General features: G+C 43.7%; 2 protein-coding genes across 2 annotated transcripts in view; one reads left to right on the plus strand and one right to left on the minus strand.

Moving 5' to 3' along the window:
- Window positions 1-7,981, plus strand: part of pigu (phosphatidylinositol glycan anchor biosynthesis, class U) — a 60,831-nt gene extending 52,850 nt beyond the window's left edge. The window contains exons 11-12 of the mRNA XM_073062071.1: window positions 1,643-1,785; window positions 4,197-7,981. Coding sequence (XP_072918172.1) covers window positions 1,643-1,785; window positions 4,197-4,310 — 257 coding nt within the window. The 3' untranslated portion in view covers window positions 4,311-7,981. The remainder of the gene's footprint in view (window positions 1-1,642; window positions 1,786-4,196) is intronic.
- Window positions 7,982-11,266: 3,285 nt separating this feature from the next.
- Window positions 11,267-27,076, minus strand: part of LOC140736185 (microtubule-associated protein 1 light chain 3 alpha) — a 43,647-nt gene continuing 27,837 nt past the window's right edge. The window contains exon 4 of the mRNA XM_073062072.1: window positions 11,267-12,289. Within this exon, the coding sequence (XP_072918173.1) occupies window positions 12,127-12,289 (163 nt within the window). The 3' untranslated portion in view covers window positions 11,267-12,126. The remainder of the gene's footprint in view (window positions 12,290-27,076) is intronic.

Here is a 27,076-nt window from a genome sequence, read left to right on the forward strand (position 1 = left end):
TGAGTAAAGCAAATGGCTTTTTGATTATGTTGGTGAGCAGCAGGCTTATCTCTCAAGCTCTGATCAAGTTCGGTGTAAATCTGCAGCATTGCGATTATGCAAAGGAAAGATACAGTGACCTCTCCTGTTGAGATTGATTGCCTCTTGCTTCAGTATTTGAATTAATGAAGCCAAATAAACTATGGAAAAGGCGAGCAGCTTCAAGTTCCTGGATGTCAACATCTCAGATGATTTATCCAATATTGATGCAATTACAAAGAAGGCACATCAGAGACTACATTAGGATTTTGAGGAGATTTGGTATGTTACCGAAGACTCTAGCAAATGTCTACAGCTGTATCGTGGAAAGCATTTTGACTAGCTGCATCGTTGCCTAGTATGGAGGGTCCAGTGCACACAGTCAGATAAAGTTGCAGTGAGTTGCAGACTCAGCCAACTCCATTATTGATGGTATCTTCAAAAGAGGCAGCATTCATTCTCAAGGGCCTTCACCATCCAGAACAAATACTCTTCTCATTGTTACCATCAGGAGTGAGGTACAAGAGCTTGAGGGGCCACTCAACATTTTAGGAACAACTTATTCCCCTCTGCCATCAAATTTCTGAGCAATCGATGAACCCATGAACACTACCTTGCTCTCTTATTACACTATTTATCTATTTTTCTATTGTTACAAATCAGCAACAATGACTATATAATTGAGACAGGTTTTTATAACAAATAAAACATTTATTAAACACTGTAAAAAAAAACCCAAAAGTAAACAAACGACTAATGTAACCGGAAGTCAGCTGCTTTGCGGCAGCTTGTACAGTTCTTGAAGCGATAATGCAAAAGCAGTTCCTAGAAGTAGTAATGCGAAAGTCCAAAGTTTTACTCAGTCGCTTGGGAGAGGCTTTCTTTCCCGTACTTAAATCCTTTCCATGTTGTTACTGCTGATCCCAGCCGGAGTATGTTATTTCCCAGAGGATTTACGGTCAAAGGAAATAAAACGGCTTAAAGGCGCTGACCTTTCCTTGGCGAAACTCTGCATCCAACTCTTTCTGCTCTCTTTTGACAAAGCAGGAGTTAACATGGACACAGGCTACTAATTCCTTGTGTGAAGATTAAACAAAGGTCGAATCTGTTTCACCGTCGACATTAACTTTCCCAATCCTTTGGGATTTCCAAACTCCTTTAAAATCTTCACTCTCCACGGACTGGACTGGCAGTATTGGAGTGGAACTGCCAGCAATAACCTTTGAGACTTAAGGCAGAAAATAAAACTCCACTTTAAAATAAAACTGAGTCATACATCGAAATACGCAGCAATGCAGACTCACTAGTGAAATCAACCACCGACTGCCCTGCGTCACAGGGTGGGGTTCTCCTTTTATACCCTGTTGAAAAAAACTATCACATGACCTCTCACTGGCGGGAAAATGACGTCACTCCCCCATCACAAGACCATTACCTCATGTCCAGCATAGCCTCAATTACATCACGGTCACGTGACAGGTACAAGATTCCCACGGGTACGTAACGCTATATATTTCTTATTGTAACGTAGTAATTTTTATTGCATTGAACTGCTAGTGTATAACAAACTTCATGGCATCAGTGTTAATAAAATTCATTCTGATTCTAAAATTGTACTTTTCAGTCCTTCGGAACATCTTTGTGGTATCGTGCATGCTGATCTCCTCAGCAGTGTTGTTCCCAGTTTTGTGGCATCTCTGGATCTATTCTGGAAGTGCAAATTCCAACTTCTACTATGCCATTACCTTGGCATTTAATGTTGGGCAGGTAAGAGGATAGGGGATCCTGGTGTTCGGGTCACAGAATTTGCTAGCCAAAAATTTGAGAAACAGTAGAATTTGCTCTCTCAAAATTTATATGTAGGGTGGGGGAGAAATTAATAAACTGCTTGACACGGCTTCATGTTAGGGAAAATCATGATATGGAGCATTTTCTAAGAACGTAACCTGGTCCCAGTATTGCAGAGGTTTGCTGTAATTGTTGAACCCATTGGATTGATATCAGAGAAGGTTTGTCTGGGTAAATGGGAGAGTAATTGTCTATGTATTTTCCCCACTCTCATGTGATCAGGAAGGGTGCTTGTCATTTGTGTTGTATGCTGACAATTCAACTGGAGTCCTATAGGACCTGACTCTGCACGCATTGGGATCAAGTCAGATATATGTTCTGAAAGAACACATAGGTACAGGCCAGAGGGTGTTGTGCCAGACAGATTCGGTGATGTATCCAGGTCAGGGTTATTTGCTTGGTGTCATCTTGTGCATGCTTTACTTTTGATAAATACAGCAGAGCAAGTCTGTTTTTGTTTGTGTTTCTGCAAATGCACTCAAGCATTTGATGGCTCTGGGTCAGTACTCATTGGAGTTTAGAAAGATTGCAAACCTTTTGAATATTGAAAGGTCTGGATAGAGTGGGTATTGAGAGAATGTTTCCAATAGTAGAAGACTCGAGGACCAGAGGGCACAGCATCAGAATAGAAGCCTTCCCTTTATAACAGAGATGAGAGGAATTTCAGAGGGTGGTGAGCCTATGGAATTCATTACCACAGACAGCTGTGGTACCAAGTCATTGTTGGGTATTTAAAGCAGAGATTGATAGGTTCTTGATCAGTAAGGGCATCAAAGGTTATGGGGAGAAGGCAGGAGAATGGGGTTGAGAGGCATAATAAAATCGGCCATGTTTTTTTTAAATTAAGGCACAGCATGAAGTAGGTCTTTCTCAGCCCTTCGAGCTGTGCCACCCAGCAATCCCTGGATTTTAATACTACCTTAATCACAGGACAATTTACCTACCAACTGATATGTCTGTGGACTGTGGGAGGAAACTGGAGCAGCCAGAGGAAACCCATGCAGTCACAGGGAGAGCATGCAAACCCCTTACAGATAGCGGCGGGAATTGAACATGGGTTACCTGTACTGTAAAGTGTTGTGCTAACCACTACACTGCCGTGCCGTCCCTAAATTGGAATGATGGAGCAGACTTGATGGGCTGAATGGCCTAATTCTGCTCCTGTGTCTTGTGGTCTTAATTGCAGAGGACTACATTTATTGCCATTCCTAATTGTGCTTGAGATTGCAGTGGTGAGCAATTACTTTGATCTGCTGCAGTCATTGATTTCCCACAGTAGTGTTGGGTGCAGAGTTGCAGGATCTGACTATGATCTAATGACCCATTACCAGGTCAGAACAATGTGTGATATGGAGGGGAATTGCAGGCAGCAGAGTTTACATCAACACAAGATTCTACAGATGGTGGAAATCCAGAGTAACACACGAAATACAGCTTCTATGGAAAGGAATAAACCTTTTGGGCCGATGTTTTAGACTGGATGGTGTTGAGCTGCTTAAGTATTCTTGGAGCTACATTCATGATCTTGTAAAACATTGCAAGCACCTAACCCAACTTGAATAGCACCCTAGAACTTTTAATTTATTTTAATAGTGATGGATAATAATGGTTGCAAACTCCAGTTTATAGAGTCATGGAACACTAAAGCACAGAAAGAGGTCCTATGGCCCATCTGGTCCATGGCAACCTATTGATCTGCCTAATCCCATTGACGACGTTGTGCCTGAACCTAAGTCCTCCATACCCCTCCCATTCGTGTACCTATCCAAGAGGCCCTATGGCCCATCTATCTAGTCCATGCCATGCCAACCTATTGATCTGCCAAGTCCCTATTGAACTGTGCCAGAACCTTAGCCCTCCATACCCCTCCTATCCAAATTTCTCTTAAATGTTAAAATCAAATCTGCATTTACCATTTCTGCTGACTACTTGTTCTACACTCTCACCACCCTCTGAGTAAAGAAGTTCCCCCTCAAATTCCACTTGAATATTTAACCTACGACCTCTATTTCTTTCCATAGATGCTGCCTAACTTTCTAAGTCAGGAGTTCCCATCCTGGGGTCCACAGATCCCTTGCTTAATAGTATTTGTCCATGGCATAAAAAAATTGGGAACCCCTGCTTTAAGTGAAAAAGATCCAATCATGTTCCTCTTAAACATTTCATCTCTCACCCATAACTCATGGCCTTTCTATCAGAGCATTAGTTAAAGCAAAGGACATGTGCATACGTGTGTACAGCATTACCTGTTTTAAATCTTTAGCAGTGTAGTTTGAGGCATTGGTATTTAACACTTTTGTATTGATTGGTTATGTCTCATTCTTCCACAGATTCTGTTGGTTTCTGATTATTTCTACGCCTTCATACGTAGAGAGTATCATCTTGTCAAGGGACTTCATTTAAAATCCAAGGACGGGAAAGAGGCACACGTCATTCTTTCTTAAAGGACCATTAGCACCCACTTATTAACACGAAAGTTCCTGATGTTATTTTCTATGGAAGATACTGTTGCTAAGGGCATCGTTAACTGATGTACCTATTGTGGGGCAGCAACGGATTGCAGGATTCAATCACTTAAAATGTATTTGTTTTTAAAAAGAGCTGAAAACACAGGAAGATTTTTAAGCTCAGATTGTGGTCAACATGAAATGTTATAGAGTATGTTTTTTTAAAAAAGTTGTCCTTAATTTTATTTTCTATTTCTGAACAACAAAGGGGCATTTCACTGGAACAATACCGGCCTGAGAACTCAGGTACTTCTGGCTCAATATTTGTACACGTTCCCTTTTGCAATACGTTACCTGATGGCGGGCCTCTAAATACAAGGGCTCCCGCAGAATGTGAACACATCTCCTTTTTCTCAGGTGTTTTCTAGTTTGAGTCACAAGGCAGGAACTTCCAACACTGCTATCAAGGGGCTCAGGAAAACCAGTCTTAATGGCTGAGTTACATAAATGCCAGATGAAGGGTTGTCTTTTCTGTTGGGTGAATGTAACATCTGGTTAGCTGTTCATCATCATGGGAAGTGGAGTTGGTCTTACTGCAAAAACGTGTGTCTGTGTGTGTATGTGTGCCGCCTCTGTCTGTATGTGATAAATGGGATAAAGTATTATTGTCAATCATTAACTGTACAATACATTCTCTTCCTTACAATCTTGTGTTATACCACACTCTGCTCTACATCCCAAAATGATCAAAAGATGCTATTGATAAAGTTGATCAAAAGCCTTCCTCTGAATTTTTTAGTTCACATTATTATCCCATGTAATGGAATGTTTTCCTTAAAATTTAAGAGTCCATCAGAATAAGACATTCCATTAGAACAGAGAGTGTGGAGAGGAAGTTTCCTATTGTGAGGATGTCTATGACCAGAGGGCATATCCTTTTAGAAAAGATAAGAAGGATTTCTTTTATATAAAAGTTTTAAGTAAATTTATTATCAAAGTACTTGTACGTCACCATATGCACCCCTGAGATTCATTTGCCTGTGGGCATACTCATCAAATCTATAGATTAGTAACTATAAAAGGATCAATGAAAGATCAACCAGAATGCAGAAGACAACAAACTGTGCAAATGCAAATATAAATAAATAGCAATAAATGATAAGAACATGAGATAAAGAGTCCTTGCAAGTGAGATCATAGGTTGTGGGAACATCTCAATGGATGGGCGAGTGAATCCCCTTTGTTCAAGAGCCTGAAGGTTAAGGGGTAGTACCTGTTCTTGAACCTGATGGTGCAAGCCTGTAGCAGCAGCAACAAGAGGATGGCCTAGATCAAAGGATCATCGGGAAATGTGGGGGTTTGTGATAGTTTGCCATGTTCTGACAGTCAAAGTGAGCATAGAAGGCACTGAGCTCATCTGGAAGTGAAGCCCTGCTGTCTCCCAGGTTGCTTGATTTAACTTTGTAGGAAGTGATCGCATTCAAGCCCTGCCACAGCTGTCAAGCATCCCTCAATCCAAGTTTGGTCCCAGAATCTCCATCTGATCCATGAGATGGCTTTCCGGAGATCATACCTTCAGCAAATTTTGGATCTCATAGTTCATCCAGGGCTTCTGATTGAGGAAGACTCAAAAATTTAGTGGGGACGCACTCATCTACAGCTGTTTTAATAAAGGCCATTACAATCACAGTGTATTCATTCAGATCCCTAGATGAGTAATTGAACACAGCCCAGTCCACTGACTCAAAGCAATCCTGTAGCCGTTCCTCCTCCCCCCCCTCCCCCAACCTATCACCTTCTAGTTTTCTTGATCTCTGGAGCGCTTTGCTTTTTCGGCTTTGCCTGTACGCAGGTAAGAGGAGGGCAACCAAATGATCTGATTTACCAAAATGTGGTCTGGCCAAGGAACAGCAGGCATTCCTCATCTTAGTGTAGCAGTGGTCTAGTATGTTGAGACCTCTGGTGCTTTAGGTTATATGCTGGTGATAATTGGGCACCGTTTTCTTCAAACAAGCCTGGTCTCCAACTATAATTTGAAATGTGTCGGGAGTTTAGGCAGAGGATGGTGAATCTGTGGAATTCATTGTCAGAGATGGCAATGGCAGCCATGTCATTGGGTATATTTAAAATGGAGATTGATAGGTTCGTGATTAGTAAGGGCATCAAATGTTGCAGAGAGAAGGCAGGAGAGTGGAGTTGAGACGGATAATAAATCAGCCGTGACGGAATGGTGGAGCAGACTCAATGGACCAAGTGTCCTAATTCTGCTCCTATGTCTCATGAGCAAATTCTTTGGTTAAGAGGGCGGTTTGAGTGGTAGTCATCGTTTGCTTTAAAAATAGTTCAAGTGGATGTGAACCACTATAAATGTCACTGGGGAACGCCTCTAGACTGTTCATTATATTCTTTCACATGCTTGCTCTATATCTTTCTCTTCATCCGTGACTTGTGATGAGGAGAACAAAGTTATATTCCCAAGGATTATAATATTGAGAGGCTGCATATGAGAAACATCTTCCTGTTATGAAAATGGTTGGGCAATGTTCTGGGCCAGAACATCTTCAGCTGCTTCATCTGTGACCTCTGCTCCATCACAAAGTCAGACTGCGGGCGTTCGTTGCGTACTGCGCAAGTGTTCCATTTCATTTACAACTATTCGGGAGATGAAGCTGCGTACGCCTGTCCCTCACAAGATCAAGGCACAGGCTGATGTGGTAAGTGACATTTATACTGAGCATGTGTTATAAGTAATTACCACCTCCTGGGGCGGCACGGTGGTGTAGTGGTTAGCACAATGCGTTCTCCCCATGACAGCATGAGTCTTCTCCTGGTGCTCCGGTTTCTCACAGTCCGAAGATGTAGCAGTTGGTAGGTTAATTGGTCATTGTGAATTGTCCCGTAATTGGACTAGGATTAAACTGGGCAGTGTGGCTGGAAGGGGCTATTCTGCACTGTATCTGAAATAAATAAAATAAACAGAGACTAACTGCACCGTAGACCGGACCAGTTCAATTCCCGCCACTGTCTGTAAAGAGTTTGTACATTCTACCCGTGGCTTTCCTCTAGCTGCTCCAGTTTTCCCCCACATTCCAAAATGCGTGGTTAAGGTTACTAAGTTGTGGGCATGCCATGTTGGCATCAGAAGTGTGGCGACACTTGTGGGCTGCCCCCGGCACAATTTGTTTTGAAGCAGATGACACATTTCACTGTATGTTTCAATGTGCACGTGACAAATAAGCCTGATTAAAAAATAAATACACCACTCCACCCATTACATTTTTCCAAGCCTAGAAACTAGTCGTGTGACAGAAGGAACAGTTCAGAGGCTTGGTATCTCGTCACTTGATTTAATTATTTTTAGTTACTTTTTGTATTTCAAGATACAGCTCAGAACGGGCCCTTCCAGCAGCCTACCTGTTTAAAGCTCGCCTAATCACAGGACAATTTACAATGAGCAGTACGTCTTTGCACTCTGGGGGAAACCAGAGCCCCCAGAGGAAATCCAGAGGGTCACAGGGAGAACGTACAAACTCCTTACAGATGCAGCCAGAATGGAACTCAGAGCTCAGGAATGCCTTGACCTGTAATACCATCGCACTAACTGCTACCCTGCCATTGTGCCCTGCTCTTGATATCCCAAAGCTTTTGCTACAAGAAGCAAAAAACAAGTTGGGAGTGCAATGGAATGCTTTCCACTGGAATGCCCAGCTGGATGAATGCAGATACAGTAAACACTTCAGAAACTATGTTGCATGCAGGATACCCCCCGTACTGGAGCACTAGTTCCTTCCAGCGAAGGCACATTCTGCATAAGGTCATAAGATATTGGAGCAGAATTAGGCCATTTGGCCTGTCAAGTCTGCTCCCCTATTTCATCATGGCTGACTTATTAACCACCTCAACCCCATTCTATTGCCATCTCCCCATAACCTTTGACCACCTCACAAATCAAAAACCTATCAACCTCCACTTTAAATACACCCAATGATTTGGCCTCCACAGCTGCCTGTGGCAATGAGTTCCACAGATTCACGTCCCTTGGGCTGAAGAAATTCCTCCTCATGCCTGTTTTAAAGGAACATCTTTCTATTCTGAGACAGAGCCCTCTGGTCTGGCTCCCTCCCACTATTATAAACATTCTTTCCACATCCAAGCCTTTCAATAACCTGTACACCCCTCCCTCATTCTTCTAAACTCCAGCGAGTACAGACCCAGAGCATCCAATCCCAGGATCATTCTCAAAAGCTTCCTCTGGACTCTTTCCAGTGTCAGCACAGCCTTTCTTAGATATGGAGCCTAAAACTTCTCACCATCTCCACAAAGCACACCGCAACAACTCGATACCTTCTCTTTCAATACCATGGCCTCTACCACCAAGCAGTATGCGCTGCAAACAGCTGGGATACCACCACTTGCAGGTTCACCTCTTGGTGAGAGAAGCCAGGGATTGGTAGTAGATGATTGTCATTCTAACTGGAGGCCTGTGACTAGTGGTGTGCTGTAAGGATCAGTGCTGGGTCCATTGCCATTTGAATGATAATGTAGTAAGTGATTAGTGAATTTGTCTATTGGGGCATAGTAGACAGTCAAACCTTGCAGTGTGATCTGGACCAGCTGGGAAGATGGGCTGAAAAATGGCAGGTGGAATTTAATGCAGACAAGTGTAAGGTGTTGTATTTTGGGAGGACTTGCACAGTGAATAGTAGGGCAAGTAAAGGAGCTTTTGGTTCGTCGACCTTCATAAATCAGGGCATTGAGTACAGAGGTCGAAGCTGAACATGATGTCGGTGAGGTTGAACTTAGAGTACTGTGTGCAGCTCTGGTTCACTACCTCCAGGAAAGATAATTCTCTGTAACTTCAGCCATCTCCAATTGGATCCCACCACAAACATATCTCCCCCCACTTTCTGCTTTCCGCAGGGACCACTCCCTGCGCGACTCCCTTGTCCATTCATCCCTCCCCACTGATCTCCCTCCTAACACTTACCCTTGCAAGCGGAACAAGTGTTATACCTGCCCCCTACACCTCCTCCCTCACTACCATTCAGGGCCCCAAATCAGTCCTTTCAGGTGAAGCGACACTTCACCTTTGAGTCTGTTGGGGTCGTATACTGTGTCCGGTGCTCCTGGTGTGTCCCGTATATTGGCGAGACCCAAGGTAGATTGGGAGACCACTTTGCTGGGTATCTACACCCTGTTCGCCAGAGCAAGCAGGATCTCCTGGTGGCCACCCATTTTATTTCCACTTCCCATTCCCATTCTGATATGTCCATCCACAGCCTCCTCCACTGCCGGGATAAGGCCACACTTAGGTTGGAGAACACCACCTTGTATTCTGTTCGGGTAGCCTCCAACCTGATGGCATGAACATCGGTTTCTCAGACTTCCAGTAATGCCCCCACCCCTTCACCATTTCCCATCCCCTTGTCCCTCTCATGTTATCAACTCCCCTGCCCATTGCCTCCCTCTGGTGCTCCTCCCCCCACCCCCTTCTTCTTTCTTCCATGGCCTCCTGCCTCTTTCACCAATCAACTTCCTGGCTTTCTGCTTCATCCCTCCCCCTCTAAGTTTCACCTACACCTGGAGTTTCTCTCTCCCCTCCCCTACCTTTCAAATCTACTCCTCAGCTTTTTTTTCTCCAGTCCTGCTGAAGGGTTTCAACCTGAAACATCGACTGTATTTTTTTTTTCCATAGATGCTGCCTGGTCAGATTAGGCAGCATCTATAGAAAGGAATAAATGGTCTGAAACATCAGTGAGTCCCTTTATCAGGACTGGGAAAGAAACCAGAATTGGGGGGGGAGGGAAAGGGCAAGAGTCCAAACAGGGAGGTGAAGCCAGGTGAGGAGGAAGGTAGGTGAGTGGGGAAAGGAGAAATGAAGTGAGCTGGGAGGTGATAGGTGGAAGAGGTAAAGGAGGAATCTGATTGAGCACAGTGGATCATGGGAGAAAGGGTGAGAGGGGAGCCAGAATGGGGATGGAAAAAGAGGGGGAGAAATTACTGAAAGTTAGAGAAATCAATGTTTATGCCATCAGGTTGAAGGCTACCCAGATGAAATGAAGTGTTGCTTCTCCAAGCAGAGGAGTCCATGGACTGACACGTCAGAATGGGAAAGGGAGTGGAGTTAAAATGGTTGGGCACTGGGAAATCCTGCCAGTTATGGGAAGAGCAAAGTTACTCAACAAGGCAGTCCTCCAGTCTACATCAGGTCTCAATGAGGTCTGCACCAGATACAGCTGATGATCAAACCTAGGACTTCCCTGGGCAGTGGGGTTCTAACTGTTCACGGGCTCCAGTCTACCCACCATCAATAACATGTATAAAAGCGGTGCTGGAAAAGGGCCAGTAACATTGCAAGGATCCCACACACCCTGTTCATGGTGTTTGTCCCACTCCCATCAGGGAGGAAACTACATTATCATCCATGGTAGAACCGTCAGACTCAAAAACAGTTACTTTCCCCAAGCAGTAAGGCTGATCAACACCTCCACCCACTAACCCACCCTCCACACCCCCAACCAACACTATCATTTTCAGTCAGAGTCACCTTAATGTACAGATAATCCTGTGCCTAGTGTCACTATGGACAAACAATCTATGTCTATATAAGCTATCTTATGTATTTATACTTACTGTGTTTTTATGATTGTTGTGTTCTTTATTATTATTGCTTTTTTATCTTACTGTATTTTTGTGCCACATCAGATTCGAAGTAGCAATTATTTTGTTCTCCTTTATACATGTACAGGAAATAACATTAAACAAACTTGATAGTACCCAGCTCCTTAGAAGACTTAGAAATCCTAGATAAAGACAATTTATGCTTTTCATAATACAACATAGATTAAGGAGACATGGGACTTTTTTTAAATCAAAAATTTTGTATTGGATTTTTTTTGCAAATTATGTCATTTTGTTCCAAAAGGAGAAATAAAAATCAACAATTATGAGAATTTCCATGAATGCAATTTCCTTTTTATCACGCACACACACACACACACATTAACAGGCACTGTAACTACATTAAAAATTAAATATTACCCAATGCAACTGGAGAGCAATGTAACTAGGGTGAAGAATTTATAATAGTGTTACGATTAACAGGAGCTGATTATCTACATTAAAACCTACTTGGTTTACGCTACACTGTGACAGTAGATGGGTCCTCCTACACACCCGTGCTGTTTATAAAGTGCATTAAAAGCAAATTCTACATAAAATAGCCGATTGTGAAAGCCAGGAAAGAGCATTATGCAGTCCCAAGTTGCTTTTTAGCATTTCTCTCACCCCATGCCCCGTCCCATCCAACACTTCACCTCCGTGTTGTAAGCACCAATATTCAATATGGACTTTGAATCAGTTCTAAAGTCATTGGTACTTTTTTAAAATATATATATATATAAGTATCTATGTATATATATCCCTCAATCTCTGTCTCCAGCCTCCAGAATTTCATGTCAGTGATCAATAAGGTCTTAAAACTCCTCACTGCTTGGGTAGGTGGACCATGCATTAATCACATTTGTTTTTGTTTAATTACAAAACCATGAAAAAAAAAGTAAAATAAAGACCGATAAGTAGCAAATAAACAATTGCCAATCATATAGATACAGGTGAGAGAAGACTGTTCAATGTTTTACACAACCCTGGTACACTATGCGACCTTAGTATGTGTGAGTGACAAGAGTACAGGACGGCAATCCTGATGTTTTGCTTTTTTTGTTTTCTTTTTTAAAAACACAGTGAAATTCGCTCTTCCTCGACCAGTTAATGAAATGCAGGGAACTTCGCCATGAGTCCACTGCGGTCACCCTCAGCATCCAAAGGTTTCCTGGGAGGCGTACACCATGTAAAGGAAGCCATCCTCATCCTTCTCCTGCTCGTAGATCTCCGAGATGGAGGTCGAGACGCTGACCATGCTCCTTTGGTTGACCAGCAGAAAGAAGGCCTGGTTGGGGTTCAGCTGGAGTCTGCGCCTGTGGAAGAAGAGACAGCCTTTAACTTCTAACAACAGATAATGGCCAACTTGGTCTGAGCTGCTGAAAACGGGCATCGCATGCATGACGCTGGAGGAACTCAGCAGGCCAGGCACCATCTGCGGCAAAGAGTACAGTTGACATTTTGGGCCAGCTCCTTCAGCAGGATCTTTATTGTGTGTTGCTTGGATTCCCAGCATCTACAGCAGCTTGTTTGTGGCACAGTGGTCGACACAGTGCAATTTATAGCGACCGTTCAATTCCCACCACTGGCGATAAGAAATTTGTTCGTTCTCCCCATGACTGCGTAGATTTGCTCCGATTTGCAAAGACATATTGGTTAGTAGGTCAATTGGTCACGGGGGTGTAATTGGGCAGTGCAGGCTTGTTGGGGCGAAGGCCCCGTATCTCTAAGTAAAATAAAAACAAAACACTGATACACCTCCCAAGGAGCCAAGATCCTGACCTAAATAAAAACAGAAATTGCATGAAAACTTAACAGATCAAGCAGCATCTGTGGAAAGAGATAGGGTCAACATTTCAGGTCATACTCACCATAGTCCCACCCTCACTACAAACACCGAAGGGTCAGCAACTCTACGTATATTTTGGAGGATTCTTCTTACACCATGTTGGACGGACATTCCAATCTCACAACTAGAATTCTTTCCAGAAAGTCATTAGCATTGGAAACAGGCCCTTCGGTCCAACTAATCCATACCATCTAAGGTGCCCCACCCAAGCTAGTCCCATTTGCTAGTGTTTGGCCTAAAACCTTCTGAACCTAAATCCAAATCTTAAATGGGTGGCACAGTAGAATAGAAGTTAGCACATCGCTTTACACTGCTTGTCATCACTGATCAGGGTTCAATTCCCGCCACTGCCTGTAAGAAGTTAGTACGTTCTCCCTCATGACTGCCTGAGTTTCCTCCCACATTCCAAAGACATTAAGCTTAGAGTTAGTGATTTAGGTAGCTGCCAAAAACATTACAACAATCCCCACTGATCAGACACAAACAATGCATTTCACTGCACTTTTTGATGGTCATGTGACAAAAAGCAAAACTTTCTTTATCCTTCTTTTTCCTTAGATCCTTCCTATCCATGTACTTGGCCAACTATCTTTTAAAATTTTTATTTACAACCAATTAAGTATTTTTTGTAATCACAAACAAGAGAAAATCTGCAGATGCCAGAATCCAAGTAACACACACACACTGGAGGAACTCAGCAGGCCAGGCAGCATTTATGGAAAAAAAAGTATAGTCGATGCTTCAGGCGGAGATCTTTCATCTGGACTTTTTATCATCATGTGCTGTGACCTATGACATGGGCAATCAAGGTCTTTCCACGACCATGATTATTCCTGGCATTTTTTTCTGCAGAAGTGGTGTGCCTTCTCCTGGGCAGTGTCTTTACAAGACAGGTGACCCCAGCCATTATCAATACTCTTCAGAGATTGTCTGCCTAGTGTCAGTGGTCACATAACTAGGACTTGTGATATGCATGGGTTCACATGAGCTTGGCTTGGGGGGGGGGGGTGGGCAAAGCGGGTGCTACACCCAGACATCCCACCCTACAAAGACTCATTTCAGGGAGGTAGCACCCCCCACCCCGGTCAACCTCCAAGGGTGTATGTAATACATTGTTTAGTGATTTTGTCTAATCTGTAAACCAAGTTGGGTGTATGCAGAAAATGTGACATTAAAATATGTACTTACATTATCACAGAGATCTTTTTTTAAAAATTCTATCACAACTTTAAGCAAGTCTACCGGGAGTTTGGCCTCATCACGTAGGACATTGACAGAGTAGCTCCTTGGCAGCTAGCCAGCTAGTTTAAGTAACATTAGCTATGCTAATGAGCGAATGACACCTGTTAAACTCACCTCAACATGTCTTTTACATTTTAACCCACCGTCGGCAATAGAAAAGTCACTGTTGCAAACAGTGCAGCGAGCAATACTGTCATTATTTTTGAGGTCAACTGTAAAGCCCGCCCACAGAGAAAACTGATAGGTCTACTTAGCACAAAGAGAGACCAATCAGGATGCTCCTTCTCGCTCTTCCTCTCAAAACTGTATATAATCCGCAGGCGTCAGGGAGTCGCTATCAATATGCGGGAGACCCCCGGAACATCCGGGAGAGGCGGGATGACTGCACACCTTGCCCATGGGGGTCCCGCAGACTAGCGGCAAAGGAGTGCCTTACACCTTCTTTGCTAGAGACGTATCTCCACCCTTTTTGAAAAATATGCTCCTGTATCTTTCTCTGGGAGCGGCTCTCAGCAAACTTTGGTGGGTGTTGGGGAAGGACTGATCTTCCACGATTGGAATCTCTGACATGCAGACGCCTGTCCTCAGACATAGAGGATGCTCGGTTTGAAGCGGGGATGAAGCCCATTTATACCTTCAGTACCCACGGCATTTCAAGTTTGTCAAGTTTTACTCGCTTAACTAGAAGGAAGGAGAGAGTTGGATTCACTTCATCAGCCTTAAAATTAACACCAGCTTTATGAAATTTTAAAATGTGAATATCACAGGATCTGCAATTTCTAAACATCCTTTTATAATATCAGGACACCCAAAAGCACTTAGCAGCTTATGTAGCAATTTGATATTAATATTTAAAGTCAGTTTCACTCTAATCATTTACATTTACTGACGACTCTCAGCACTTTCATTTTTAGTTTATCTAATTGACATGCAACCTGGAACAGACCCACGCCACCCAGCAACCTCCCAATTTTGATCTAGCTTAATCACGGGACAATTTACAATGACCAATTAACCTACCAACTAGAGCACCCGGAGGAAACCTGTGTGGTCACGGGGAGAACATACAAACTCCTTACAGGCAGCAGCCGGGTCACTTGCTCCGTAAAGCGTTGGATCCTGCTTTCGTTTCTTGGTGAGTGTGGATAACGATGTTACTAAATACATAGGGCAGGGGTTCGCAATGTTTTTTATGCCATGGAGCCTTACCATTAACCGAGGGGCCCATGGACCCCAGGTTGGGAACCCCTGCCACAGAGTTATAGAACCCTACAGCACAGAAACAGGCCCTTCAGCCCATTTAGTCTGTGCCAAACTATTATTACTCCCATCAACCTGCACGGGGACCAAAGCCCTCCATACCCCTCCCAACCATGTATTTATTCAAATTTCTCTTAAACGTTGCAATTGAACCCACATCCACTACTTCTGCTGGCAGCTCATTCCACACTCTCACCACCCTCTGAGTGAAGAAATTTCCCCTCATGTTCCCCTTAAGTACTTCACCCACGATCTCTAGTTCTTGTCTTTCCCCAACCAGTGGAAAAAAATTCTTGTATTTACCCTATTATTAACCCTCATAATTTTGTATACCTCTAACACATCTTTCAATCTCCAGGAAATAAAGTGCTAACTTATTCAGCCTTTCCCTATAATTCAGGTCCTCAAGTCGCAGCAACATCCTTGTAAATTTTCTCTGTACTCTTTCAATCTTACTGATAACTTCAGAAGGAATTCCTTTGGTTCCACGACCAAGGACATCTGATGGTATCGGATTATTATCGTCACATTTATCGAGATGCAGTGAAAAGCTTGTCTTGCAGACTGCTGATACTGATCCAATTACCACACAGTGCACTGAGGTAGAACGAGGTGAAACGGGAACAACGCAGAATAAAGTGTAAAAGCTACCGAGAAAGAGCAGTGCAGGTAAACGATAAGGTGCAAGAAGGTAACGAGGCAGATTACGAAACCAAGAGTCCGTCTTATTTTTATTTTGTTGAGAAAGAGCGTGGAATAGGTTAGACTAGCCTATCCAGCCACACCTGCAAGCAAACCCCCAATTTAACCCTAGCCTAATCACGGGACAATTTAGAAATGACCAAATAACCTACCAATCAGTATGTCTTTGGATGGTGGGAGGAAACCAGAGCACCCAGAGGAAACCCACGCAGTCACAGGGAGAACCAACCAACGCCTTACAGTCAGCACCGCAAAATTACCCCGGGACACTGGTACTGTGAAGCGTTGTGCTAACCACTACACTATCATCCGGGAATTCGCTAACAGTGGATAGAAGCCTGGTGGTACGTGCTTTCAGACTTTTGTCTGTTGGGTGAGGGGGGGAAAGAGAATGTCAGGGGTGAGTGCGGTCTGATTATGATGGCAGCTTTACTGAGGCAACGAGAAGTGTTAGCAGAGTCCGTGGAGGGTGTCTACTGAGCTGTGGAACTTTCTGGTCCAATATTTTGATCTCTAGTAGAGATCTGTATTCATCAGTTCATTCCAACTAAATACAGTGCTAATCAAAGTTCAAGTTCAAATCCAAAGTAAATTTATTATCAAAGTACATATGTCACCCTGAGGTTTGTTACCCAGTAAATGCAAGAAACACAACAGAATCAACAGAAGACCGCATTCAACAGGGTGGACAAGCAACCAGTGTGCAAAAAACTGTGCAAATATAAAAGAGATAAAATAAAAATAATAAATAAACAATACCTATCGATTACGTGATATGCAGAGTCCTTGAAAGTGAGTCTATAGGTTGTGGGAACAGATCAGTGATGGGGCGAGTGAAGTTACACTCTCTGGTTAAGAGCCTGATGTTTGAGGGGTAATAACTGTTCCCGAATCTGTTAGTGTGAGTTCTGAGGCTCCTGTACTTTCTTCCAGATGGCAGCAACGAAGACAAATTTGCAGCTAATTAACTTACCAGAGTAACCTGAAACCACAGTGTTTGACTCGGGTAAACTCAGGGATACAAAAACAAAGGAAGATATTTAGGGAGTGCGGGGAGAGTTAATTTCAAGGATCCAAGGATGACATATCAAGTCAAGTTTATTGTCATTTAACTAGATACAGGCATATAATGTATATAACCATATCTCAAAATGAGACAATGTTTTTTCGAACCAGAGTGTAAAGCACAGCAGTACCCACAACACAGAGTAACTTGTGAAGATGAGGACAAAATCTACAGCTGAATCACACATAAATAACAAACTAAAGTGCATTAATATTAAATATTTGAAGGTATGGGCCAGATTAACCAGTGACATTTTGAAGATGCTGCAGCAGGGAGTTCAGAAGCCCAAGGGCCTGGGGGAAGAAAGTGTTTCTCATCCTGACAGTTCTTGTTTTTATGCATCGGAGTCTCCTGCCTGATGGTAGATGTTTGGGGGGGGGGGGGGGGGTGCCTTGTTTGCTTTAATCATAGGAAATGGAGGTGATATTAAGGGACCAGGTGAGGCCATCTGTGATGTGAACTCCGTGTACTTAACTCTCTCTACAGTAGCCATGAATTCGCAGAGGGGGATGGTTCATCTACACTTCCCCAAGTCCAGTGATTTCCTCTGTCTTCAGGTTCAAGTTGTTGTTCTCACACCAACCCCAGCAGCCACTCCACTTCCTCCCAACACTCTGTACTATATAGATGGGAGAGTTTAACCTGAATGCTTATTGATTCATTCGGTACAGTAACCAGCCTAACTCATTCATGCCAATCAAGGTGCCCGTGTGAGTCCTATTTGCTCAGCTTTGCGCCAGATCGCAGGGGTGCCCAACCTGCAGTCCGTGGACCCCTTGCTTAATAGTGTTGGTCCATGGTTGGGAACCCCTGGCCTAAACCTTTTCTATCCTTGCACCTGTCCAAATCACCTAAATATGATGATTGTAGCTGACTCAACTATTTCCTCATTCTGCATGGAGATGCTGCCCCCTCAGATCCTGTTCCCCCGGTTCTTCCCCAGGGATACACAATCACAAACCGGGGGCATAAAGTTAAGGTGAGGGAACAGGATCTGAGGGGGCAGCATCTCCATGCAGAATGAGGAAGTAGTTGAGTCAGGTACAATCATCATATTTAGGTGACTTGGACAGATGCAAGGATAGAAAAGGTTTAGGCCAGGGGTCCTCATGATTTATACACCTCCTAGTCTCCTTACCACCTGCGCCCAACGTTCTTATAAACCTTGTCATTCTTTCCAGCCTAATATGACGTGAAATTTGTTGTTCTGCAGCAGCGCAGTACAAAAACTGAATAAGTAATGCAAACTAAAAGGAGTAAAGACATAATGCTCATGGTGGAAGGGAAGGAGCTGCTTCTGAACTGTGTCTCTTTGCCAAAACTGTACAGAAGTACTCTAGGTGTGACCTCACCCGTGAGATTAAAACCCGATTGCCAAAGTCTGTTTTATCGCTCAAGTATTGTGGTGAGACTGGAAACAGACGCAGGCCGCTTGAGACAAGACTGGCAGATTGGCCATTCTGTGGGACGTAGCTAACCTCTGAACTGTAGTCATTTGTATAACTTAGGAAGCCCTGCAGCCACAATCTGTACTCAGCAGGATCTCACAGACCATTTAATAATGGCCCGATATTCTGTGATGTGAGCCAATAGGTGCAGGAGTAGGCCATTCGGCCCTTCTAGCCAGCACCGCCATTCACTGTGATCATGGCTGATCATACACAATCAGTACCCCGTTCCTGCCCTCTCCCCATATCCCTTGACCCCGCTATCTATAAGAGCTCTACCAGAGACAAACAACCAGGGCACCGGTTAGGCAGCATGGTATTGTGACTATTACAGCTCAGGGCATTTCAGAGGTCAACTGTCTGTAAGGGGTTTGTACGTTCTTCCCTTGAACCGCACAGGTTTCCTCTAAGTGCTCCGGTTTCCTCCCACGGCCAAAGATGTACCGGTTAATACGTTAATTGGTCATTGTAAACTGTCCCATGATTAGGCTGGTGTTAAAAAGCTGGGTTGCTGGGCAGTACAGCTTGTTAGGCCAAAGAGCCTATTCTGTACTCTCTCTCTAAATAAATAAATATTAGATATTACTCCAGAAACAGTGGGATCTGTTATGTCCACCTGGGTATCAAGTTAACACACAAATAAACCTCTGATGAACTTATTGGTGCTTGCAAAAGGGAAAAAAACCCACAAGCTCCTTATTGCTGATTAAGCCAAAAGCAGCAGCTGTTGACTGGAGTTAAATATTTATTTCTGCAAGACTGCGTGTGTAATACAATCCCATCGTTTTTGTTCAAGTACTTAAGAGAAAGGGGATTAAGAAAAACGATAGATCACCCAAGCCGTGGGCTGATGTGTGGTTTGTTGTACCTCGAAGGCACTCGGCGACTGATCACTTCTCAGGAATTTAGCACTGTAAGACGGCATTACAAGAGAGCAAACTCACAGCAGGGTCAGAAATTTTATTTAGCGATCCAGCACGGAACAGGCCCCTCCAGCCCAATGGGCCGCGGTAGTGTGGCGGTTAGCGCGGGGCGCTGGAGTTCAAAGTTCAGCTCCTCTAAGAAAGTCCTTCCCCGTGTGCGCATGGGTCTCCTCTGACAGTGGGTAGGTGGATTGGTCATTGTAAACTGTCCTGTGATTAGCAATGGGTGCTGGGCAGTGTGGCTTTCTTTTCTTTAGATACTTTAGGAAGAGGCCGCACTGCCCCCTGAGCCACTCTGCCTAGCAATCCACCGATTTAACCGTAGCCTAATCACAGGACAACTTACAATCACCAGTTAACCTACCAACTGCTGCGTCTTTGGACCGTGGGAGGAAACCAGAGCACCCGGCGGAAACACACAAGTTCCACGGGGAGAACGTGCAAACTTCCTCTGGAATTGAACTCCAACTCCCCAAGCTGTCATAGTGTCTTGCTAACCATAATGAAATGCTTCAATTAATCCAGGGCCATGGAATAAACTAACAGTAAGGTAGCACAAAGGCGAGGCAATCTGCTGATGCTGGAAATCCAAAGTAACACACACACACACACACGGTGCTGTTGGAACTATTTAAAATGAACGACTTGAGGCTGCGTCAGCAGTGTTGACCTTCAAAGGAGCAGGACGTCTTTGTCAAGTCTACCAAGGCTGCGGTGATCTAGACGGATGAACTGGATGCTGGAGGCACTCGGCATGTCAGGCAGCATCTATGGAAAAGAGTAACAGGGACCCAAACCAGGTGAAGGGTCTCGACCCCAAAATGTCGACTGTTCTCTCTTTTCCATAGACGCTGCCTGGCCTGCTGAGTTCCTCCGGCATTTTCTGTGTGTTGCTAAAAATAAGGTACAATCAGCAACTTTCTGTAGAAAACAAGACAACAGAACAAAAACCCTGAGCACAACAACTGATTATTTTTTGCCAGGTGCTTACTGAAGCTGAAAGTTTTGGCCACAGTTCAGAGAAAACGTTTATCTCCTTCCAGAACTGCTGAAGGACTTCTGTATCCATCTGGATCACTGCAACCTTGTCGACTGTTGAAGACGACCTCACACTCATTTGAAGGTCAATACTGCTGATGCAGCCTCACATCATTTGTTTTTAAATTGGTTACTTGCATTCTAGGGTGGCGGGGGGTGAGATACATCTCTACCAAAGGAGGTGCAAGGTGCTCTATTTCCCTCCGCTAACCTGCAAGACACCCTTGGGTCAAGGTGCAGCACCTGCTTAGCCCCCCCATCACCAGGCAATCTCTGAAGGGTACTGATAATGGCTGGGTGACCCGTCTTGTAAAGACACTGCCCAGTGGAAGGCACTTCTGTAGAAAAATTTGCATGGTCACCCACATCATACGACACAGCACATAATCACGTCATACAACATGGCACATCATGACGACAACTTATGCTGAGCTCCAAAACTAGACTTTGTATCCTTCCCCACTCTAGACATTTTAAAATGTATCCAGCAACTAAACCCAGAGAAAGTTAAGAAGGTGTACGGACGTTGGCCTTCATCAGCCAGGGGACTGAGTTCAAGAGCCATGAGGTAATGTTGCAGCTCCACAAAACCCTGGTTAGACCACACTTGGGTTCTGTGTTCAGTTCTGGTCACATTATAGGAAAATGAACGGAGGAGATTTACCAGCATGCTCTCTGGATTGGAGACCATGTTTTCAGAGGAAAGGTTGAGCGAGCTAGGGCTTTTCTCTGTGGAGCAATGGAAGATGGAAGACAACTTGATAAAGGTGTGCAAGAGGATAAGAGGCACAGATAGAGTGGGCAATTAGAGACTTTTTCCCTGAGCGTAGATGGCTAATATGCACATAATTTTAAGGTGAGTGGGCAAAAGTATAATATCAAAGGTAGGCTTTTTACACAGAGAGCGTTAGGGGCATGGAATTGGGACATAATATTAAGATATTGGAGGAAAGTATAGAAGGGATATCAGAAGTAAGGTTTATTTAAAAAAAGATTTATAAATGTGTGGAGCATGATGCCCAGGGTAGTGGTAAAGGAAGATATGTTAGGAACAATTAAGTAAGTTTTCGATAGGTATGTGGATGACAGAAAAATGGAAGACTAGGTTTAGATAGATCTCAGACAGACAGACAGACATACTTTATTGATCCCGAGGGAAACTGGGTTTCGTTACAGTCGCAACAACCAAGAATAGTGTAGAAATATAGCAATATAAAACCACAAATAATTAAATAATAATAAGTAAATTATTCCAAGTGGAAATTAGTCCAGGACCAGCCTATTGGCTCAGGGTGTCTGACACTCCGAGGGAGGAGTTGTAAAGTTTGATGGCCACAGGCAGGAATGACTTCCTATGACGCTCAGTGTTGCATCTCGGTGGAATGAGTCTCTGGCTGAATGTACTCCTGTGCCTAACCAGTACATCATGGAGTGGATGGGAGACATTGTCCAAGATGGCATGCAACTTGGACAGCATCCTCTTTTCAGACACCACCGTCAGAGAGTCCCGTTCCACCTCCACAACATCACTGGCCTCTCGAATGAGTTTGTTGATTCTGTTGGTGTCTGCTACCCTCAGCCTGCTGCCCCAGCACACAACAGCAAACATGATAGCACTGGCCACCACAGGCTCGTAGAACATCCTCAGCATCGTCCAGCAGATGTTAAAGAACCTCAGTCTCCTCAGGAAATAGAGACGGCTCTGACCCTTCTTGTAGACAGCCTCAGTGTTCTTTGACCAGTCCAGTTTATTGTCAATTCGTATCCCCACAATGTCCACACTGACCCCTTGGATGGAAACAGGGGTTATCGGTGCCTTAGCCCTCCTCAGGTCCACCACCAGCTCCTTAGTCTTTTTCACATTAAGCTGCAGATGATTCTGCTCACACCATGTGACAAAGTTTAAAGAGTAGGTTAAAAGGTCAACACAACATTGTGGGCCGAAGGGCCTGCACTGTTCGGTGTTTAAAGATGCTGCCTTTCCTCCTCACTATTCATAACCATAATTTGTTTACAAACCAGCTGATGATTGCACCTTGATAAAGAAACTGTGACAGCCAATTTGAACACAGTAGACTCCCACAAAGAGGCACACGATGAAGACGAGTTCCTTCAGGGCTGATTGTGGGATCATTATTGGCTAGATTCCTGGACAAAACTGCCAACTCTTCTTCACAACTGTACTGTGGGATTCAAAGTCTATCTGAGAATGCAGACAAGACCTCGATTTAGCACAGGACAGGAAGAACTCACCACAACTCTGAACTGATTCTCAGTCTTCTTTTTTTGCACATTGGTTGTTTGTCAGTCATTGGCCACTTATGTATAGTTTTTCATTGATTCTATTGTACTTCTTTATTTTTCCGTAAATGTCTGCCAGAAAATGAACCCCGAGGTAGTATATAGTAACATATGCCTACTTTGATAGTAACTTGCTTTGAACTTTGCCAGCTTCCTCCAGGATCACAACTTTGTTGGAGGCCTTGGAGGCTTGCGCCCCTTAATGACTCAGAGAGTCACGCTGGCTGGAGTCAGGGCTCTTGATAGGGTCACTCATGCCAAACAGGTCAAAGGGTAGAGGTAAGAATAAGACTGGTCCAGTGGTCCTCCAAGAAAGTGTTACAGAATCATCAGTGAAGAATCTTTCTATATCTGTGTGTGATGTTATATGGCCAAGAGATTGAGGACCTTCATTACTGCCCTAAGCACCAACTTTATCTCTGATAACTCTTCAGAACTGACAACTTTCATCTCTGATGATCTATCCAGGGCCCAGCACATTAATGCAGTCACAACAAGGGCCCAGCAGCGGCTATATTTCATTAGGAGCTTGAGGAGATTTGGTATGTCACCAACGAATGCAGATGGACTGTGCAGCGCATTCTAACTGGTGGCATCACCGTCTGGTGCGGAAAGCCCACAGGACTGGAACAGACTTCAGAGGGCTGTAAGCCCAGGCAGCTCCACCATGGAAACCAGCTTTACCACTATTGACAGCATCTTCATTAAGGATCACCCAGGACATGTCCTCTTCTCATTACTACCATCAGACACATATTTTAGGAACAACTTTTTTCCTCCCGCCAACAGAGTTCATAACAAACAATAAACCCATGAACACCAACTCACTACCTTGCTCCCTTTCTGCACTCACCGTCATCATTATGTGCCATGTCGTACAATGTAGGCGATTTTGTAAAAAAACTTGTCAAAGACAATCATGATCAATGACCATGATTGTTCTCGGCAAGTTTTTGTTTATATATAACAAAAGTGGTTTGCCATTGCCTCCTTCTGGGCAGAGTCTTTACAGGACGGGTGACCCCAGCCATTATCAATACTCTTCAGAGATTGTCTGCCGGGCATCAGCGGTCGCATAACCAGGACTTGTGATCTGCACCGGCTGCTCATACGACCATCCACCACCTGCTCCCGTGGCTTCACATGACCCTGATTTTGTGTGTATGGGGGGGGCGGGTAAGCAGGTACTGCACCTTGCCCCAGGGTGACCTGCAGGCTAGTCGAGTGAAGGAGTGCCTTACACCTCCTTTAGTAGAGATGCATCTCCACCCCACTACCCAACTTATTTGATTTTTTAAATATACATTTAACACCTTATTACAATTTATAGAATATTTTACTTGTTGGAAAGTACTGCTGCTACAAAACAACAAATTTCATGACCCATGTCAGTGAAAATAAACCAGATTCTGGGGTTTCACTGCATTTCACCTTTTGGTTAATTTATCGAAATGAAAATAAACCTCACTTGGCTGCGATGGAGGCTTCAGTTGGAAAGCAGATCATCAGGGGTGCAAGAACATAAACAGCAACTCCTCATCCAAAGTTTTTGCAAAACCAGTGATCACTAACGCGAGGACAAGAAGAGCAGGCAAGTGTGCATTCTATCACTTCTCAGTCGAGTCACTGACAACGTGAATGTACAGTCGGCCCTCCTTATCTGCGGGGATTGGTTCCGGGACCCTCGCGGATACCAAAATTCGCGGATGCTCAAGTCCCTTATTCAACCTGTCTCAATGTGGTGGACCTTAGGACCCAGAGCAACACCAGACCTTATTTAACCTGCCTCAGTGTGGTGGTCATTAAGACCTAGTGATAGAGATCTGAATCCACAGTGTTTCTGTTCGCCAAAATAATCACGAACACGACTGAAAATAAAGTGGAAATAATAAAGCGATTGGAAAGAGATGAAACGCCATCAGTCATTGGAAAAGCGTTAGGCTACAGTCGGTCAACGATCGGAACAATTTTAATGGAGCATGTGAAAGGCCCTGCCCCGATGAAAGCTACAATTATTACTAAGCAACGCAGTGGTTTAATTATTGGGTTTTGGAACTGAAACATATGTTCTTAAGTGTTTTATATGCATAGAAAGGTAAAATATACACTATACACTAAGGCAAATGTTTGACTAACTGACGCTAAATAATACCGGATGTACCTGTTCCAACTAACTTAGTAAGAGAACTTCTGATTTTTTTTCGATCCCTATCCACAATAACCTACGCACATCCTCCTGTATACTTTAAATCATCTCTAGATTACTTATAATACCTAATACAATGTAAATGCTATGTAAAATGGTTGTTATACTGCATTGTTTAGGGAATAATGACAAGAAAAAAAAATCTGTACATGCACGAACAACAAGTGCTGGAAGAGCATTTCCGGGTTTTCGCGATTCGCGGTCGGTTGAATTCGCGCATGCGGAATCCGCGGATAAGGAGGGCCGACTGTAATCACCGTTTGTTCATTAACACCAGGCCAGAGTGCTGGAATGCACTGCACCGGGGGAGGACCTCCAGCATGGTTCAGCTCGAATCTAGGCTATGGGCAACAAGTGGTAAGTATTGTCCTTGCCTGCAACTTACCGTGCCGTTTGGTGCTTTTTCCCGGTAGTCTTGAAGAAGCAAGGAGTTTGCAGGAGGACTCAAACAGATTAGGAAAATGGGCAAAGACAGGGTAGAAAGAATACAGTATAGGGAAGTGTAAGGCCATGCACTTTGGCAGACGGAATAAAGGCATAGACTATTTTCCAAACAGGGAGCAAATTCAGAAAGCAGAGGTGCAAAGGTCTTGTGAGTCCTTGTTCAGGATTCCCTAAAGGTTGTGTTGGTGGTAAATGCAATGACAGCATTCATTTCGAGAGGACTAGAATATCAAAGAAAGCACGTTATGTTGAGGCTATATAGGGCATTGGTGAGACCGCAGTTGGAATATTGTGAGCAGTTTTGAGCCCCTTATCTAAGGAAGGATGTGCCGGTATTAGAGTCCAGGAGGTTCACGAGAATGATCCTAAGAAGCGCGTTTGATGGCTCTGGGCCTGTACTTGCTGGAGTTTAGAAGAATGAGGGGAGAATCTCACTGAAACCCCTCGAATATTGAGAGACCTCGATGGAGTGGAAATGGAGAAGATGTTTCCTGTACTGGGGTGGAGAGTCTTGGATCAGAGGGCACAGCCCCCAGAATTTAAGGACATCCCTTTCGAACAGATGAGGAAAAAAAAATCCTTCAGCCAGACAGCTGTGGAGGCTGCATCATTGGGAATATTTAAAACGAAGGTTGATGGGTTCTCGGTTGGTAAGGGTATCAAAGGTTACAGGGAGAAGCACTACATTGTGGCCGAGAGAGATAATAAATCATCTGTGAAGGAATGGTGGAGCAGACTCAATGGGCTGCATAGCCTAATTCTGCTTCCATGTCTTCTGGTCAACTGATCAGATTTACTGTTTTAAACTGTGCATTAATATTTGATGTGTTTTTCAGTTCAAGTTTTTATTTTAAACCAAAATGCTCAGGTATTAATGATCAGAAATGCCTTGGGCTCTGTACATCTGACACCACATCTCATTCTCACATTACAAACATTAGCTTAGTTTACTGATGTGTTTCAGTTGTAGGTCGATTTGGAAAAGGACAAGGTTTCATAAGGCGGAAATTAAAGCAATTTGGAAATGTTGGAAACCTAATGCTGGAAACATTCTTCAAGTTAAAACATCGACTTTGTTTCTCTTTCCATAGATACTACCTGACCTGCTGAGTGTTTCCTGCACTGACCGGTTGCCGTAGGTTCCCATTTATGAGCAGAGAAATCTCTAATTTTAGACATCCTAGATAGGTTAATGTTTAAAGGTTGGGTTTTCAGTCATTAGAAAAGTATACATACCATGATTAACTAGTAATCGGGACAGAGATCAAAATCTAAAAGCATTTTTAAATGTTTTATGAGGAAGCAAATTTAGTTACTAATTGGTTTATTACTGTCATATATTCCAGAAGAGAATGTGTGAGATGAGTGGGATCACTGATTACAGTATCTGTTACACAGAAGCCAGTAGAGTTTCAGCATACAATTTATGAATTTTCAGAATCAGGTTTAATATCACCGGCATACGTCATGAAATTCGTTAACTTTGCAGCAGCAGTCCAGACGAAAGCTGCAAGAATGTTGCCAGGACTCGAGGTCCTGAGTTATAGGGAAAGGTTGAATCAGTTAGGACTTTATTCCCTGGAGAGTAGACGAATGAGGAGAGATTTGATACACGTATACAAAA

Source organism: Hemitrygon akajei, chromosome 11 (assembly GCF_048418815.1).
Source record: "Hemitrygon akajei chromosome 11, sHemAka1.3, whole genome shotgun sequence".
NCBI lineage: Eukaryota > Metazoa > Chordata > Chondrichthyes > Myliobatiformes > Dasyatidae > Hemitrygon > Hemitrygon akajei.